The sequence below is a fragment of the Melospiza melodia genome, chromosome W (genome assembly GCF_035770615.1).
Source record: "Melospiza melodia melodia isolate bMelMel2 chromosome W, bMelMel2.pri, whole genome shotgun sequence".
NCBI classification, from domain to species: domain Eukaryota; kingdom Metazoa; phylum Chordata; class Aves; order Passeriformes; family Passerellidae; genus Melospiza; species Melospiza melodia.
Genome location: NC_086225.1, coordinates 6,419,351 through 6,435,791, shown reverse-complemented (window position 1 = coordinate 6,435,791; position 16,441 = coordinate 6,419,351). Strand labels below are relative to the sequence as shown.

Here is a 16,441-nt window from a genome sequence, read left to right as displayed (position 1 = left end):
TTTAAGTCTGGGCGGCTGGAGTAGGTAGCTTCAATGGTTTCTAGGCAACCATGGTGTACTGCTTCTTCTTGATTCCACTGAGAAAAGAAGCTGGGTTGACAATATTAGTCACCATTATCTCTACATCATCTTGCTCTTCCATGACGGCCTGGTATTTCAGAAACCTCAGTGGTGAAAGCCAGTGGCCACCCTTTACTTCTAGTACTGCGGACACTGTGTGGGACACTAGCACAGTCATTTTTGTCCTAAGGTAGACTTGCATGCTTCTTGAATATTCAGCACAACTGCTGCTACACCTCTGAGGCAACCTGGCCATCCTTTGGCTGTTGCATCTGGGTGCTTAGAGAAGTAAGCAACTGCCTTTCAGTATGGACCCAAGTCCTGAGCCAATATTCCCAGGGCAATTCCTTGCGTGGAAAAATAGAAAGAATGGTTTACTTACATCTGGAAGTTTCAAAGCTGGAGCCGACATGAGGGCACTCTCAAGCTGGTGAAAGGCCCGTGTGGTGTCTTTTGTCCACTGGAGGTCTCTGTTTCCATCGGCTGTAAGAGCATAGAGGGGTCTGAGGAGCAGTCCATAGTATAAACCCACAGCTAACACCACCCTGCCATGCCTAAGCGGGTTCGGAGTTCCTTCGTTGTCTGGGATTTCGAGGTTTGGCATATGGCTTCCCTGCCTTAAAGTCTGCTGCTCAGCACTCACTTCTTACCCCAGGTAGATTACCTTCTGTTTCACTACCTGTGCCTTTTACTTTGAGACTCTGCATCCTTGGAGTCCTAGGAATTTCAAAAGGCTTACCGTCCAGGCTTCTCTCGCTTTCCTCGTTTGAGTGGCTACTAGAAGATCATCCACGTACTGCAACAGCCGCCTTTCCTCTTGTGGAGCTTCCCAGGACTCTGGGTCTTTGCAAGCTGTTCTCCAATCGGAGTGGGGAATTTTGAAGCCTTCAGGCACATGGACTATGTGAGCTTGTGTTTGAATGCAAAAATTTTCTGGCTGGCTTCGTGGATAGGGAGGCAAAAGAAGGCATCTCTTAGGCCTAAAAGAGTGAACCAGGTTAGCTCAGGTGTTAAACAAGTTAGTAAAGTATATGGATTTGCTACCACAGTGTATAAATTCTGTGTTATCTTATTGACAGCCCTTAATCCAGTACTATCAATTATTTGGCTTATTCCTTCCTTATCTTCCTTTTGAGGGTACTACTCAACTCTCACTGGCTGTGTTCCTTCCTTAAGCTTGATAACCATGGGGGAGCATTTTTCACTCTCCCTGGTACAGCAGAGTCCCATACCCTCAAAAACACTTATTTACTTATTCTAATATCTCCTTACTAATGTCTTTCTTAATTTCAGTGTCTGTTAAGGTTAAGCCTAACATCTTTATATCATTTGCCTCCAGAGTAACCTTTCTCATTTGAGAATGTTTAGCGAATTGAGCAAATTGTACAAAAGCTTCTAAGTACACATAGTACACGTTACTTTAAAGGTTTGCCAAAGTAGGCCTTCTCAGACTGGTCAGTTGTTCCCCACACTACAACATAAACATTCTCCACAGGTACTGAAGCTTTATTTAAAACTGAATACGTGGCCCTTGTGTTGACTAAAATTCTTCCCTTTTGGGGAGGTCATCTTTATCCTTCGTCCCTTACCTCGGGAGGAGCCTTTAACAAATCATATGTACTCAATTTGCAAACTGTAATCGCTTTGCATTTCAGCACGATAATCTTTGCTTGACTTCATACGTTTCTATCTTATGCTGTATGCTGAACAACACGTTTCATTTGCTTTCTCTTTGCCCTGCTTTCCTTTTCAAGGGCCAAGACAGAGGGTGGTCTGATCTCACAGTCTCTTTGCCATTCTGGGTGATTTCTTAAAACAAAAAGCCATATCAGCATACAAAAACCCTATCCCATTTATCTTCCTATTTTAAAACAGTGCTAACTGCATTGAAGTATCTTTTTATTTTCTGAGCTGCTCTTACTGGCAACCTTCTCCCAGTGAGCGCCTCCTAAAAGGGGCTAATTTGGGAACCTCTTTGCTCTGGTCAGTTCTCATTATCTCTTTCTCCTTGCCCTATTTCGCTTCCACCCAAATGTCTCTTTACAAAGCTTCAGAGTAGTTTCTCAGTCTTCCTCCTACACACACACAGCTCTAGGTAGCAGGTATCAGATGTGATTTCCACACACAAGCCTTAAGATCATAGGTTCTGCATCAGCTTGATCAGAAACCTTTGATTTACACTCGGGGCATGTGCCCTGACACTTATTAGAACAGCAATACCAGCGTTTCTCACAAACACCGCACTGCAATAATACCTGCACATCCAGCTTTTTCCCACAGGTCATTCCAGTGTTCCCTGGGGAGACAGGGCAGCCAGAGCTGTCTCTGTGCTCAGGGGACAGCCACTGTAACCTCACGCAGTGTTCCAGCCTGTTGATGCACCAAAGGCTCCCCAAAATTGCCCTCAAAGGCAGGCTATTCTGTTTGTTACAGAGATCTCTAAATCCCTACAGCACACTGTTCCCAGTCCAGACTTGCTATGGTAAACTAATTTATCTCTTCTATCTAAACTCCGTTTTACAAAAAAACAGTCTTTTCTAGTTCTCTTCTTGCCCAATCTAATTAAGCACTGTGTCTACTTACACTTGTTTTACTGCTTTACAAAAAGGCTGTGCTTGTCACAGCTGAAACTCTGATATGCACACAGACACTGACACACATGCACCCCCCCCCTTGTCTCAAATTCACTAGAACCAAGGCTTAAATTGCTGTGAGGGGGAGAATTCTTGGAATTCCTTTAATTCGCTTTATCATAGTTAAGCATAAATCACCATACCATAGTTCTTCTGTGTAAATTGCTACTCTTGTTGCAAACAAAATCTTAAAATCTCCACAAACTCCACTATACAATCTGAGAATCAAATTACTACAATGCAGTGGAAGAAAATCACCACACAAAAGCACACAAAATCACTGGGAAATGGCATATATCTCAGAGTGCCTACTCTCCTCAACACAACACAGCATACCATAATTCAGCATTTACTCACATCAGTTTTTCCTGGACACAATCAAAATAACAGCACACAGTCTAGAGATCAAGTCCAAACATCCAGGGCAAAGGAACTCTCTGAGCTCGTACTCATGGTTAAAATGTACCAAATTTACACAAATCACTACATTTAAACACAATAAATACCATCACTGATCTTCCTCCACTCGCTTCTCCGCGGGGCACTTCTCTCCCTGCCCCCACATCCTGCTGCAGCCGGTGCCTCAGGCCTCACTCGGCAGCTTCAAACACGGGTAGTACTCACCACCCCCCCGCACTGTAGAGCACTGTAGATCTACTTTCTTTTATACACCATACACTTATACACTTGCACGATTACAAACACAGTGCACTGACCACACAATGCATTAAACATACAGCGACACAGTGTCTGGACACCCCCCCCACACACACACAAAAACAAAACACACGCGGGTTCAGCAGTTCTGCTCTATCAGAATGATGAACCCCCAATACACACATACATGGGTTCACCCGACCCACCCCAAGCATCACTAGCGGTCCACCCTATGAGAATGATGAACCCCGTCTCTAATATAGCTGCTCCATCAGCTGGACCCAGACGTCTCTGAGTGATTTACTCCCTAGCTCTCTTTCCCCCCCAGGGGCCCCTCAGTACATACCGTATCTTCCTCCGCAGGCCAGCAGGTCCTTGTCTGTCCTCGCAGGAGGCAAGCTGAGACGAGCGGAGCCCCACCAGGAAAAAAATTCCTAGGGCGCGCCTTGGAGGTCCGTCTATCCCCCCTGCCCCTGCAGGAACAGAGAACTCCTGGCTTGGCTCGCCATAATGTTTTGCGGAGAAAAGAAGAAACCTCACAACTTTATAAAAGTTGTAAAGCTTGGTATGTTTATTACGGCGCCGGACACATGCGGAGAAAAGTCTCCTCAAAAGGCATGCGTACCTCTGAGAACTTCAGATCTCCTTTTATCCCCTTCTCAAATACATATGCATACAGTTTCACAATAGGTTCACAGATATTCATTCCACATGACATTTATCGCCAGTTCCTCTTTTTTAAAAGAATTTGTAGGTCAGGGCAGATCGACCTTTTGGTTGTTTTTGTTTTTTTCTCTCTGTCTTCTCACTATCTCTGACCTGCAGTTTTTCCCTTCAGCTTTGGCCTCACAGACTTTTCACCTCTCCTAGACATTTTACCTAAATCAAAATGGATTTTTGCTCTGTCTCATGTGTTTTTGTTTCAACCCCCTGTGTCGTTCACAGCCCATCCTAAAGGCAATTAACATGTTCAAATTCTGGGGGCCTTCCTTTGTGGGTGACCGCCTGGTCTTCAATGCCATTTTCAACAACACTTTCCACAACACGTAAAGCTCCTCCTCTCTTGTCTCCCTGAGCATCTCCAGCGCCCACCTACACTGTGTGTTTCATGTTTCATCAGTAGGATTTTCATTAGTCAATTAATTATTTTTCAGGTGGGACTTTGAGGCATGTATCTGTAACTGCCTATATGTGTCCACTTTTTTGTTTCACTTTTATCACTGGAAGTTTTTTTTAAAAAATTATTCTCTGACTTCCAGTTTAAGGATCATTTGTCACCAAATCCCACTCCTGCAAATTCAGACTATAAATATTCCTCTGAAATGCAGGGATTTTCAAGGGCTGAGTTGCTCCCAGAGAATTGACTCTTCAGAAGATTGCAGCTTCTTGCCAGGACCTTCCCATCTTGGCATTTATTCACAGACTGCATTCTATTTATTGCTTATTTTTGGTAACACTATTTAGCTACTGCCATAGTTTATTTTATTTCAAAAGTGTGCCTGTCCAGATTGAGCAATTGATTTGCTATGCTACAGGAGGTATTTGAGTCAGGCTTCCTGCACACCTGCAGGTACTGCAGTCCTCTCCAGAACGTCTCAGGGCTGCTTCTGCACCACTGGCAGCAGTTCAGTTATTTATTTAAACTGTCCTTTCAGTGTAGAGGTTGGTGTCCATGTGGAGGCTTACAATTGTGAGGAGCGGATCCAGGACCAGCCGTGGCACATCACCAATGCATTCCTCATTTTCAGTGCTTTGGATGACAAAGGGGAGCTGCTCACCTTCCCCAGGGTCAAGCCCACTACTCAGGTGAGCTCTCAGCAGTGGGGTGATCACCACAGCCTTCCTGGGGAAGCAAGGATCAAACAGGGCACTGCAGTGCATCTTCTTGCAGGAGAGAAAAGCTCCAAATGAAGTGCTTGCCCTCAAGTGAGAGGTTTGTTATTGTTAGCTTTAGTCTTCCAAAAGTGAGAGGCTCTGTGGAGGGTCCTCATGACTGGAGATTCTGTGGTTGATGGGCAGAGAAGAAAAATCTGTTGTGTTTGGAGATTTTTCCACTTGTCTGCATCTCGTGCAAGTTCCACTGACTGTATATGAAATTTATAAGTATTCAGTGAATACTTATTTTTATAAACCCTTAAAAAGATGAGAATAAGATGAGTGAATAAAGATATTGTACTCATATTGTATTCATATTGCTGTCATTATATTTCTAGAGTCCAATACCTTTCTGGCTGGTTTTCTCATGAGCATCTCTTCCCAGCAATGTTGCTCCTGCTACTTGGTCAGAGCTCTCAACCCACCCCCTTTTATCCTAGCTGCCTTCATGAGCCACAGCTGCTGCCCAATTAAGGACTTCACAGCTGTAGCTCATTTAGAACTACTAGGATTGGGGCACAGCCACTTACACAATACAAATATTTTACAAGGACTCCTTCTACATAAAGAAGTCTGTGGGAATCGAATCCCATTATGTGGGTGGGCTTTTCAGTTGCTTTGACATGGAGATCTCACTTCATGTTTCCCTGAAAGTGGTTCATGAAGCACTTGAAGCAGTTTGAATGCTATTGTTGAATTATTTGCTGTGTTAACACCTGTCACTAATCTTCCTGCTCCAGTTACAAAAATTTTAGAGAGCCAGTCTAGGCAAAAATGAAATTATTTTTTAACATCAGAGACCTTATTTTTTATAGGATGAGAAGTAGACAAATGAATCAAGATGTCTTATGTGCTCACTGGGGCAGTAAGTTTCACTACTGCCCATTGCCGGCTGTCCCAAGAGGAGAAACTGACTTTGAAAAATACAATTTCCCTTTGTGCTTTGAACACCAGATAATGATAAATTAGGTTAATAGTTTATTTGGTGGGTGGCACATTTAGAAAGAGCAGAATGTGTGTGGTGCACTGCCCAGCTGCAACTGCTTTAGGACCAAAGAGCACCTGGAGGATGCTACAATAATACAACTCTTCTATCACATTGGTTTTTTTCAAATTTCAGAGAATATTGCTAAGGCAAAAAGTAAACCACTAGTTTTCTTGGGTTAGCCTGTAGAAAGGCCATTGCACAATTACTCTTTATTTGTGTGTATTTCTGCTCTGGCATTTGCCCATCTGGAATAAATAATTTTTAGTTGTCATTTTTCAGGCTTTGTTCTAAAATAATGAGATTTGTTGCTCTCTGGTTCACTTTTCATGCAGGATGGTGTGAGGAGGTACCACGGAGCTATTGCCAGGAGGAGGATTCTACTCACCAGGTATTACTGGGTCACTGGCAGGTCTTGATTTTGAAAACTTAATTTCATAATCCTCTTAATAAAGTAATTGAACTCCCCTTAACATATATATGACTGTTATATGGCTTACAATTACAAATAATTTTGTTTCAGTGGCACTGAAATTGTTAAGAGGCTTCTTGTCTCAAAACTACTTTGCTCTGGAGGTTATTGTGTTTCACTGTCTTTCTTGGAAAGAAAAAGCAGTCATTGCAAACCAAAAATTGATAAAGTACCTGTATTTAGAAGACACTTAAGCCTATAGAAAGTGATTTTTCCTAGCATACACAGGCGTGTACAGGACCAGTTTATGCTACTGTGTCTCTCTTTAATTATGTTTTAGAAAATGCATGCTATCTGCTAAGGGAGACAAGCCTTCTGATTCCTGGGAGACAAGCAACCAGGTAATCTGTAGGTGCATAAAAAGCTGTATTTGTGCACCTTTTGGGTGTGTGAAGCAGCTGTTCAGGCTGTGGCAGTACAGGTGGACCCTCTGAAGTTTTGTGGTAGTCGTGAGGAATGGATGGGTGTGTAGCACAGTGAAATTTCTCTTTTAAAAAGAGGGAGTAAATGATTCACTACTGATCCAAGAGTGAGTTCAATAGAAAGGATAGAAAATTGTCTTTAAAATACGTGCATACAAGTGGTCCCTTAAGGTCTCCTGCAGATTTATCCCTCAATGACCCCAGCTGTTATAAAATGAATTCTGAATTCATTTTATTATTCTTCAGAATAAGCTGAATTCTCCTGTAGAGGAAGTAGTTTGGGGTTTTGGTTTTTGTCTTTATCCAGCCACAGAATGTCTGAAAAATTGCAGTGAGGAAACCATTTAGTAAGTGCTAAAAGTGGAGGGAGAGATAGCACCAGAGAGATGAACACTGGAATAGCACAAATCTGTGGAAAGAGAGGTGAAATCATGTTCATTCCCAGATTCCCTGCACCAAGTGTCTCTGGTTTGGACATGCTGGGCCACTGACTGTGTCCATGTCCTGCAGTGAATGGTGTTGAATCTGAATTTAGGTGGATTTATAGATAAGTTAAATGTTGTTTCAGTGTCCAGTTTTTGTGGCTAAAGCAGCTTTTTTTTCCCTTTTTTTTTTTTTTTTTTTTTTTCTGCAGAGCAACAAATGTAAATATGCACACAATGATAAAAATTGCTTGGTTAAGATTTATTTCCTATGAAATCAAAACCTGTCAATAAAGACTCTAAGGCTGTATTCTCTTTATAGAGTGGTTAAATGAGAACTCCATCCACTGTAGCCAAGCATAAAGAATGGCTATATTTGCATTTTCTTTGCTTCTGAGCCTGCTGTGAAAAACAATTGCCGAGATGGACCCAGCTTTGTAGCAAAGAAGAGGTTAATTTTCGAGTAGAATCTAATTGCTTAAGAGGAAGATGGACAAAACCATTAATTCAGTGGTCTGAGAGGTTATCTGTATTGTCTCCCTGGTGGTAAAAGTTGTTCTTCACAGCTTTATAACTGGAGAAGCTGAAAATAATGTTTTGTTGTCCTTTAATTAAGATTGTTGTGCCAACAGCCATGTGAGTGCATCAGGAAGCCACTGGAAGTGTTTTAATTCAGAAACTACTGAAGTGTGTTTTCACTTACAAGGAAAATAAACATTTGTTTGCAGTTGAAGTATAATGATGGGGAAAAAGAACACCTCATTTCTGCAATGTTCAGTGAAATGCACCCTTACCCCTCCATTTACAGACACGTGTCTTGTGTTTCAGGCATATTTGAGTTACAGCAACATAGCTGCACTGACACACCTGGCAGGAAAACCAGGGTGGGACATAACCAAGACTCTGGATAATGTAAGTGTAGAAAAGAAATTACAGACATCTGAAAGCAAAGCATCTCCTTGTTGTGAAGTGGTGTTATAAACCCAAAATCAGTGAGGACACCTGTGCAAACCAGTTCTAGCAGAAGAAGATGCTGCTAGGAAAAGCAGAAGAAAGTCAAGGGAAAACAGGGTGTTAACCCTGTTGCAGTGCATGTTTTCCAGAAAATGGAGAGACATCTGGCATCTGCCAAGGCTGAGTTTCTGAAATGTGGTTAGTGACTGGCAGTTTACTTCCAGATCATGTCAATCCAGAGGTGTTTTGGGACAATAAACGACTTTTTCAGTATTTTAGTCTGACCTCCTGTGCATCGCAGGCTGTGAAACATTGCTTAGTGACTCCTGCATGTAGACAATAAGATACTTAAGTAAGGGCAGATACAAATCATAAGGAATTGCAGTGATGGCAAAGCTGCCAGTGCCATGTGTAGGTTGTTCCAGTGGTTAAATATTTCAGTAAACACTGCTGTGCCAAATAAACAGCAGGCAACTCTGGTACTGGGAAAAGCAAGCTTGAACCAGCTCCTGGAAAGAGGCAGAGACAACAACTGGGGTTGTTCCTCCTGGGGAAGAGAAGGCTTTGGGGAGACCTTGAAGCACCTCCCAGTACCTAAAGGGGGAAGTACAAGAAGTCTGGAGAGGGACTGCACAAGGGGGAATGATCCTAAAGTGCAGGTTTGTTCCCTTTTCCCTGCAACTGTAATGACCCCAAGCTGACTTGACAGTTTTTGAAGGTAAAAAATGGCATTCTTGATGTATTTGACACAAAACCACAAGGCATGTAAGGCTGCAGAGATAATCCAGCTTTGCCAATGTTCACTTAGCAGAGAGGTGTTTTGACAGCTGCACCTCCTGCTTTGTTTTGTGATTTCTCAAGTCTAGAAGACTCCTAGAACAACATTATTTCTGTTCTGTGCCATAGAGGAATATTGATGCAGACCTCATGTAGATGATTTTTAAAGCTCTTTAGCATTTAATTTTACACCAAACTTTACTTCAGCAAAGTGCTTGCTGGATTAAGTTGGGGTTTATTTCCTCTTCCAAGATAGTACAATCCAGAGAAACTGTGTTGTTGCAGAAATGCAGAAAAAACCAAAAGATTGCTCATTTTTTGATGCAGAAAAAGAAAACCAAAACAACAAAACCTCAACTTGTGATGATGAACCTTATGAATTTTGCATCACTTGCAAATGAACATCTGTTAAACTTCTCAGGATTTGAGAAGCAATAAAGCACATGAATTGGGGAATAAAATTCGCTAATTCTAAACACTGCAGTACCCATCCTCTTCCATTTATGGGGTTTCGTGGAGGTGACAAATCCTTCTTGTGTGTGCATTGTTATGTACAGGTTATTCCTTTGGAATTCTCTGTTTTGGGGTTTAGGCCTATGAATAGAAATAGACCCAAAATAATCAAGGCTAGATAGTACAGGTGGAGGACAAGAGATGCAAAACTGTGATTTTAAGTAGTTATTCAGAGTATCATTAGTTCTGGATGCTCTGGTTCACAGAAGAGAGCAAGGGAGGAAAAAAAAGGATATTTTGGAAAGGGAAGTGCTGGGTTGCTCTAGGGGCAAGAGGGCTAAGCCAATGTGTGGCTGATTTGCCTGGACAAAGGCGTGTGGCATTTCCCGGGAACTCCTGAGAAAATCTGCCTGAAGTCCTAAATGTGTAACATTTATGCATCTAAACATTTGCACTAATAATTCTTTGTTTTAAATACATGCTACCTATTTTTTTTTATTTTTTCCCAGGTGAAAATCTGGACCCACGAGGAGGGTGCTGTGCTGTCATTGAAGGTGGAGATGCAAGTGAAGGTTCCATCCCACATGGCCTTCTCCCTTCTGTCCGACATCAGCCTCCGCCAGCGCTGGGACAGACACTTCCTGTGAGACCCTGCCCTGTCACAGACATCTTTTGTGAAAAATCCTTTCTTGGGATTTTTCTCCCTTCTGAGAAGCTCTGGCCTCAGCAACAAAGTGTAAACAATGGCTATCTGCAGCTGTGGAATGTAACAGGTGGATCAGTGATTGGTCTCCTGTGGATGTTTGGATTTACTGACCCCTCACGGCAGAGCTGGGTCTCGCTCTCTGCTGAGACACAGACCTTTGTTATTAATTCTTTTCTATTCTTAGCTTAGCTAGCCTTCTGAGAACCTTTCCTTCTTTTTCTTTTAGTATAGTCATAATGTAATATATAGCATAAAATAATAAATCAAGCCTTCTGAACATGAGGTCAACATTCTCGTCTCCTCTCTTCACCTGCAACCCTTGTGACCACTGTCACAATTGGTGAACCCCGAGTGACTGAGGAGGAAAAACCATCAATTGGTGACCCCTCGTCTGAAGAGCAAATCCTCACTTGATGAGACCCCACAGGAGCAATTGCTGCACTGGGTAAACCCCGAATGTGTGGCACTGATGCTTGCTTCACAAGTGACCACAGAAGTGGATTCCAGCCAGGAGCTGAAGAACTGAAGATCCTGATTTGGACAGAGTTCACAGCCAAAGCTGACCACAAGGAGAACCTTCTGAAAAGCCTCCAGGAGAATGGCTGGAAAGCTCACCACCGTGCAGATGGCAAGAGCATGCTGGACTCTTTCAAAAAGTACTGTTGGCTTTTCCCTTCCTGATGATCCTGGCCATGGCAGGTTTTTGAAGGAAAGTAAAAATTTTCCAGGATAGAAATCCATTTTTCTTTAAGTGAAATGTACATTTTTCAGTTGAGTCCGTGGTTAGAAATTGTAGTTATTTAGCCAGACTGCAAGGCCTAAGCTCAGTGAAGTTACTTCAATGAAGGACAGAGATAAAGGGGAGGAGACAGAAGATGATAGAGAGAGAAAGGGACTGCTGTAAGGGCAAGTCAGCCTGACCTCGGAATTCTTTCTGATAAAAAGGAACTAGTGGAAAAAGTCACACGAAACCCATAAAAATGAAGATGTATGAACCTATTGTGAAACTGTATGCATATGTATTTGAGAAGGGGATAAAAGGAGATCTGAAGTTCTCAGAGGTACGCATGCCTTTTGAGGAGACTTTTCTCCGCATGTGTCCGGCGCCGTAATAAACATACCAAGCTTTACAACTTTTATAAAGTTGTGAGGTTTCTTCTTTTCTCCGCAAAACATTATGGCGAGCCAAGCCAGGAGTTCTCTGTTCCTGCAGGGGCAGGGGGGATAGACGGACCTCCAAGGCGCGCCCTAGGAATTTTTTTCCTGGTGGGGCTCCGCTCGTCTCAGCTTGCCTCCTGCGAGGACAGACAAGGACCTGCTGGCCTGCGGAGGAAGATACGGTATGTACTGAGGGGCCCCTGGGGGGGAAAGAGAGCTAGGGAGTAAATCACTCAGAGACGTCTGGGTCCAGCTGATGGAGCAGCTATATTAGAGACGGGGTTCATCATTCTCATAGGGTGGACCGCTAGTGATGCTTGGGGTGGGTCGGGTGAACCCATGTATGTGTGTATTGGGGGTTCATCATTCTGATAGAGCAGAACTGCTGAACCCGCGTGTGTTTTGTTTTTGTGTGTGTGTGGGGGGGGTGTCCAGACACTGTGTCGCTGTATGTTTAATGCATTGTGTGGTCAGTGCACTGTGTTTGTAATCGTGCAAGTGTATAAGTGTATGGTGTATAAAAGAAAGTAGATCTACAGTGCTCTACAGTGCGGGGGGGTGGTGAGTACTACCCGTGTTTGAAGCTGCCGAGTGAGGCCTGAGGCACCGGCTGCAGCAGGATGTGGGGGCAGGGAGAGAAGTGCCCCGCGGAGAAGCGAGTGGAGGAAGATCAGTGATGGTATTTATTGTGTTTAAATGTAGTGATTTGTGTAAATTTGGTACATTTTAACCATGAGTACGAGCTCAGAGAGTTCCTTTGCCCTGGATGTTTGGACTTGATCTCTAGACTGTGTGCTGTTATTTTGATTGTGTCCAGGAAAAACTGATGTGAGTAAATGCTGAATTATGGTATGCTGTGTTGTGTTGAGGAGAGTAGGCACTCTGAGATATATGCCATTTCCCAGTGATTTTGTGTGCTTTTGTGTGGTGATTTTCTTCCACTGCATTGTAGTAATTTGATTCTCAGATTGTATAGTGGAGTTTGTGGAGATTTTAAGATTTTGTTTGCAACAAGAGTAGCAATTTACACAGAAGAACTATGGTATGGTGATTTATGCTTAACTATGATAAAGCGAATTAAAGGAATTCCAAGAATTCTCCCCCTCACAGCAATTTAAGCCTTGGTTCTAGTGAATTTGAGACAAGGGGGGGGGGTGCATGTGTGTCAGTGTCTGTGTGCATATCAGAGTTTCAGCTGTGACAAGCACAGCCTTTTTGTAAAGCAGTAAAACAAGTGTAAGTAGACACAGTGCTTAATTAGATTGGGCAAGAAGAGAACTAGAAAAGACTGTTTTTTTGTAAAACGGAGTTTAGATAGAAGAGATAAATTAGTTTACCATAGCAAGTCTGGACTGGGAACAGTGTGCTGTAGGGATTTAGAGATCTCTGTAACAAACAGAATAGCCTGCCTTTGAGGGCAATTTTGGGGAGCCTTTGGTGCATCAACAGGCTGGAACACTGCGTGAGGTTACAGTGGCTGTCCCCTGAGCACAGAGACAGCTCTGGCTGCCCTGTCTCCCCAGGGAACACTGGAATGACCTGTGGGAAAAAGCTGGATGTGCAGGTATTATTGCAGTGCGGTGTTTGTGAGAAACGCTGGTATTGCTGTTCTAATAAGTGTCAGGGCACATGCCCCGAGTGTAAATCAAAGGTTTCTGATCAAGCTGATGCAGAACCTATGATCTTAAGGCTTGTGTGTGGAAATCACATCTGATACCTGCTACCTAGAGCTGTGTGTGTGTAGGAGGAAGACTGAGAAACTACTCTGAAGCTTTGTAAAGAGACATTTGGGTGGAAGCGAAATAGGGCAAGGAGAAAGAGATAATGAGAACTGACCAGAGCAAAGAGGTTCCCAAATTAGCCCCTTTTAGGAGGCGCTCACTGGGAGAAGGTTGCCAGTAAGAGCAGCTCAGAAAATAAAAAGATACTTCAATGCAGTTAGCACTGTTTTAAAATAGGAAGATAAATGGGATAGGGTTTTTGTATGCTGATATGGCTTTTTGTTTTAAGAAATCACCCAGAATGGCAAAGAGACTGTGAGATCAGACCACCCTCTGTCTTGGCCCTTGAAAAGGAAAGCAGGGCAAAGAGAAAGCAAATGAAACGTGTTGTTCAGCATACAGCATAAGATAGAAACGTATGAAGTCAAGCAAAGATTATCGTGCTGAAATGCAAAGCGATTACAGTTTGCAAATTGAGTACATATGATTTGTTAAAGGCTCCTCCCGAGGTAAGGGACGAAGGATAAAGATGACCTCCCCAAAAGGGAAGAATTTTAGTCAACACAAGGGCCACGTATTCAGTTTTAAATAAAGCTTCAGTACCTGTGGAGAATGTTTATGTTGTAGTGTGGGGAACAACTGACCAGTCTGAGAAGGCCTACTTTGGCAAACCTTTAAAGTAACGTGTACTATGTGTACTTAGAAGCTTTTGTACAATTTGCTCAATTCGCTAAACATTCTCAAATGAGAAAGGTTACTCTGGAGGCAAATGATATAAAGATGTTAGGCTTAACCTTAACAGACACTGAAATTAAGAAAGACATTAGTAAGGAGATATTAGAATAAGTAAATAAGTGTTTTTGAGGGTATGGGACTCTGCTGTACCAGGGAGAGTGAAAAATGCTCCCCCATGGTTATCAAGCTTAAGGAAGGAACACAGCCAGTGAGAGTTGAGTAGTACCCTCAAAAGGAAGATAAGGAAGGAATAAGCCAAATAATTGATAGTACTGGATTAAGGGCTGTCAATAAGATAACACAGAATTTATACACTGTGGTAGCAAATCCATATACTTTACTAACTTGTTTAACACCTGAGCTAACCTGGTTCACTCTTTTAGGCCTAAGAGATGCCTTCTTTTGCCTCCCTATCCACGAAGCCAGCCAGAAAATTTTTGCATTCAAACACAAGCTCACATAGTCCATGTGCCTGAAGGCTTCAAAATTCCCCACTCCGATTGGAGAACAGCTTGCAAAGACCCAGAGTCCTGGGAAGCTCCACAAGAGGAAAGGCGGCTGTTGCAGTACGTGGATGATCTTCTAGTAGCCACTCAAACGAGGAAAGCGAGAGAAGCCTGGACGGTAAGCCTTTTGAAATTCCTAGGACTCCAAGGATGCAGAGTCTCAAAGTAAAAGGCACAGGTAGTGAAACAGAAGGTAATCTACCTGGGGTAAGAAGTGAGTGCTGAGCAGCAGACTTTAAGGCAGGGAAGCCATATGCCAAACCTCGAAATCCCAGACAACGAAGGAACTCCGAACCCGCTTAGGCATGGCAGGGTGGTGTTAGCTGTGGGTTTATACTATGGACTGCTCCTCAGACCCCTCTATGCTCTTACAGCCGATGGAAACAGAGACCTCCAGTGGACAAAAGACACCACACGGGCCTTTCACCAGCTTGAGAGTGCCCTCATGTCGGCTCCAGCTTTGAAACTTCCAGATGTAAGTAAACCATTCTTTCTATTTTTCCACGCAAGGAATTGCCCTGGGAATATTGGCTCAGGACTTGGGTCCATACTGAAAGGCAGTTGCTTACTTCTCTAAGCACCCAGATGCAACAGCCAAAGGATGGCCAGGTTGCCTCAGAGGTGTAGCAGCAGTTGTGCTGAATATTCAAGAAGCATGCAAGTCTACCTTAGGACAAAAATGACTGTGCTAGTGTCCCACACAGTGTCCGCAGTACTAGAAGTAAAGGGTGGCCACTGGCTTTCACCACTGAGGTTTCTGAAATACCAGGCCGTCATGGAAGAGCAAGATGATGTAGAGATAATGGTGACTAATATTGTCAACCCAGCTTCTTTTCTCAGTGGAATCAAGAAGAAGCAGTACACCATGGTTGCCTAGAAACCATTGAAGCTACCTACTCCAGCCGCCCAGACTTAAAGGACACTCCTTTGGACAATGCAGAGACCTGGTTCACTGACAGGAGTAGCTACATTGCCAGTGGAAAGCGACATGAAAATTAAACAGTGACTACCTGCAGAGAGGTAATAGTCTTGACCCTTACCAATAGGTACCTCTGCACAGAAGGCTGAGATAAATGCATTGACCCATGCCTTAGAAACAGGAAAAGGCATTCAGAGTTGTGCATGCACATGGAGCCATCTGGAAGGAGAGGGGACTGCTGGCCTCACAGGGAAAGAAGAGACAATCCAGCTGCTGGAAGCAGTTCAGCTTCCTGAAAAAGCATATTAAGGCACACCAGAGAGTGAGCTTAAGATTGGAAGAAAGAAATGAGCTGGCGGATGGAGAGGCAAAGAAAGCAGCAAAGGGTGAGGTAATTATGGACAGATTTTCCTTGAAGGTAAGCCATAATACAATAATACTAATCAAAAGAGTCGTACAACTGCAAGGGGTGGGGTACCATTGAAAGAGAGCTAGTAATCTCCTCCCATTTTTGTGGTTACTAGTGAAGGAAGAGCACTAGAAAACACACTAGGGCCTAACTACTTAAAAGCTTTTTATAGAGTGTGGCTCCTTTCTCAAAATGACCAAGGCTGCCAGTGATACAGTGTGCATTGAAACGTATGTTGACTTGGAAGTAGTAATTTCCACAGGCTTTCTAGAACATATATCTGATTGAAAGAATCGTTGTCAGGAATTTACATGCCACTATCACTCAGGTAAGCCAACAATGTGATCCTTGCCTCCAGACTAACCCCAAAATACCCCCCGGCCGAAACTTGGTCAGACTGGGAGAGGCCATGGGCCTGTACAGCAGTGGCAAATTAACTTTTCAGAACTCCCAAGGAAAGGGGGGTATCAGCATTTACTGGTATTGATAGATACATTTTCAGGGTGGCCAGAAACATTCCCCACCAGAACTGTCAAAGCTCAAGAGGTGACCAGATTATTTTTACAAGAAATAATAC

General features: G+C 43.2%; 1 protein-coding gene across 1 annotated transcript in view; it reads left to right on the top strand.

The window, feature by feature from the left end:
- LOC134431431 (acetyl-coenzyme A thioesterase-like) overlaps positions 1 to 10,357 on the top strand; it is a 28,699-nt gene extending 18,342 nt beyond the window's left edge. Inside the window, exons 7-12 of the mRNA XM_063179442.1 lie at positions 4,277 to 4,396; positions 5,006 to 5,156; positions 6,546 to 6,601; positions 6,963 to 7,023; positions 8,355 to 8,438; positions 10,220 to 10,357. Coding sequence (XP_063035512.1) covers positions 4,277 to 4,396; positions 5,006 to 5,156; positions 6,546 to 6,601; positions 6,963 to 7,023; positions 8,355 to 8,438; positions 10,220 to 10,357 — 610 coding nt within the window. The remainder of the gene's footprint in view (positions 1 to 4,276; positions 4,397 to 5,005; positions 5,157 to 6,545; positions 6,602 to 6,962; positions 7,024 to 8,354; positions 8,439 to 10,219) is intronic.
- The last annotated feature ends 6,084 nt before the right edge of the window (positions 10,358 to 16,441 follow it).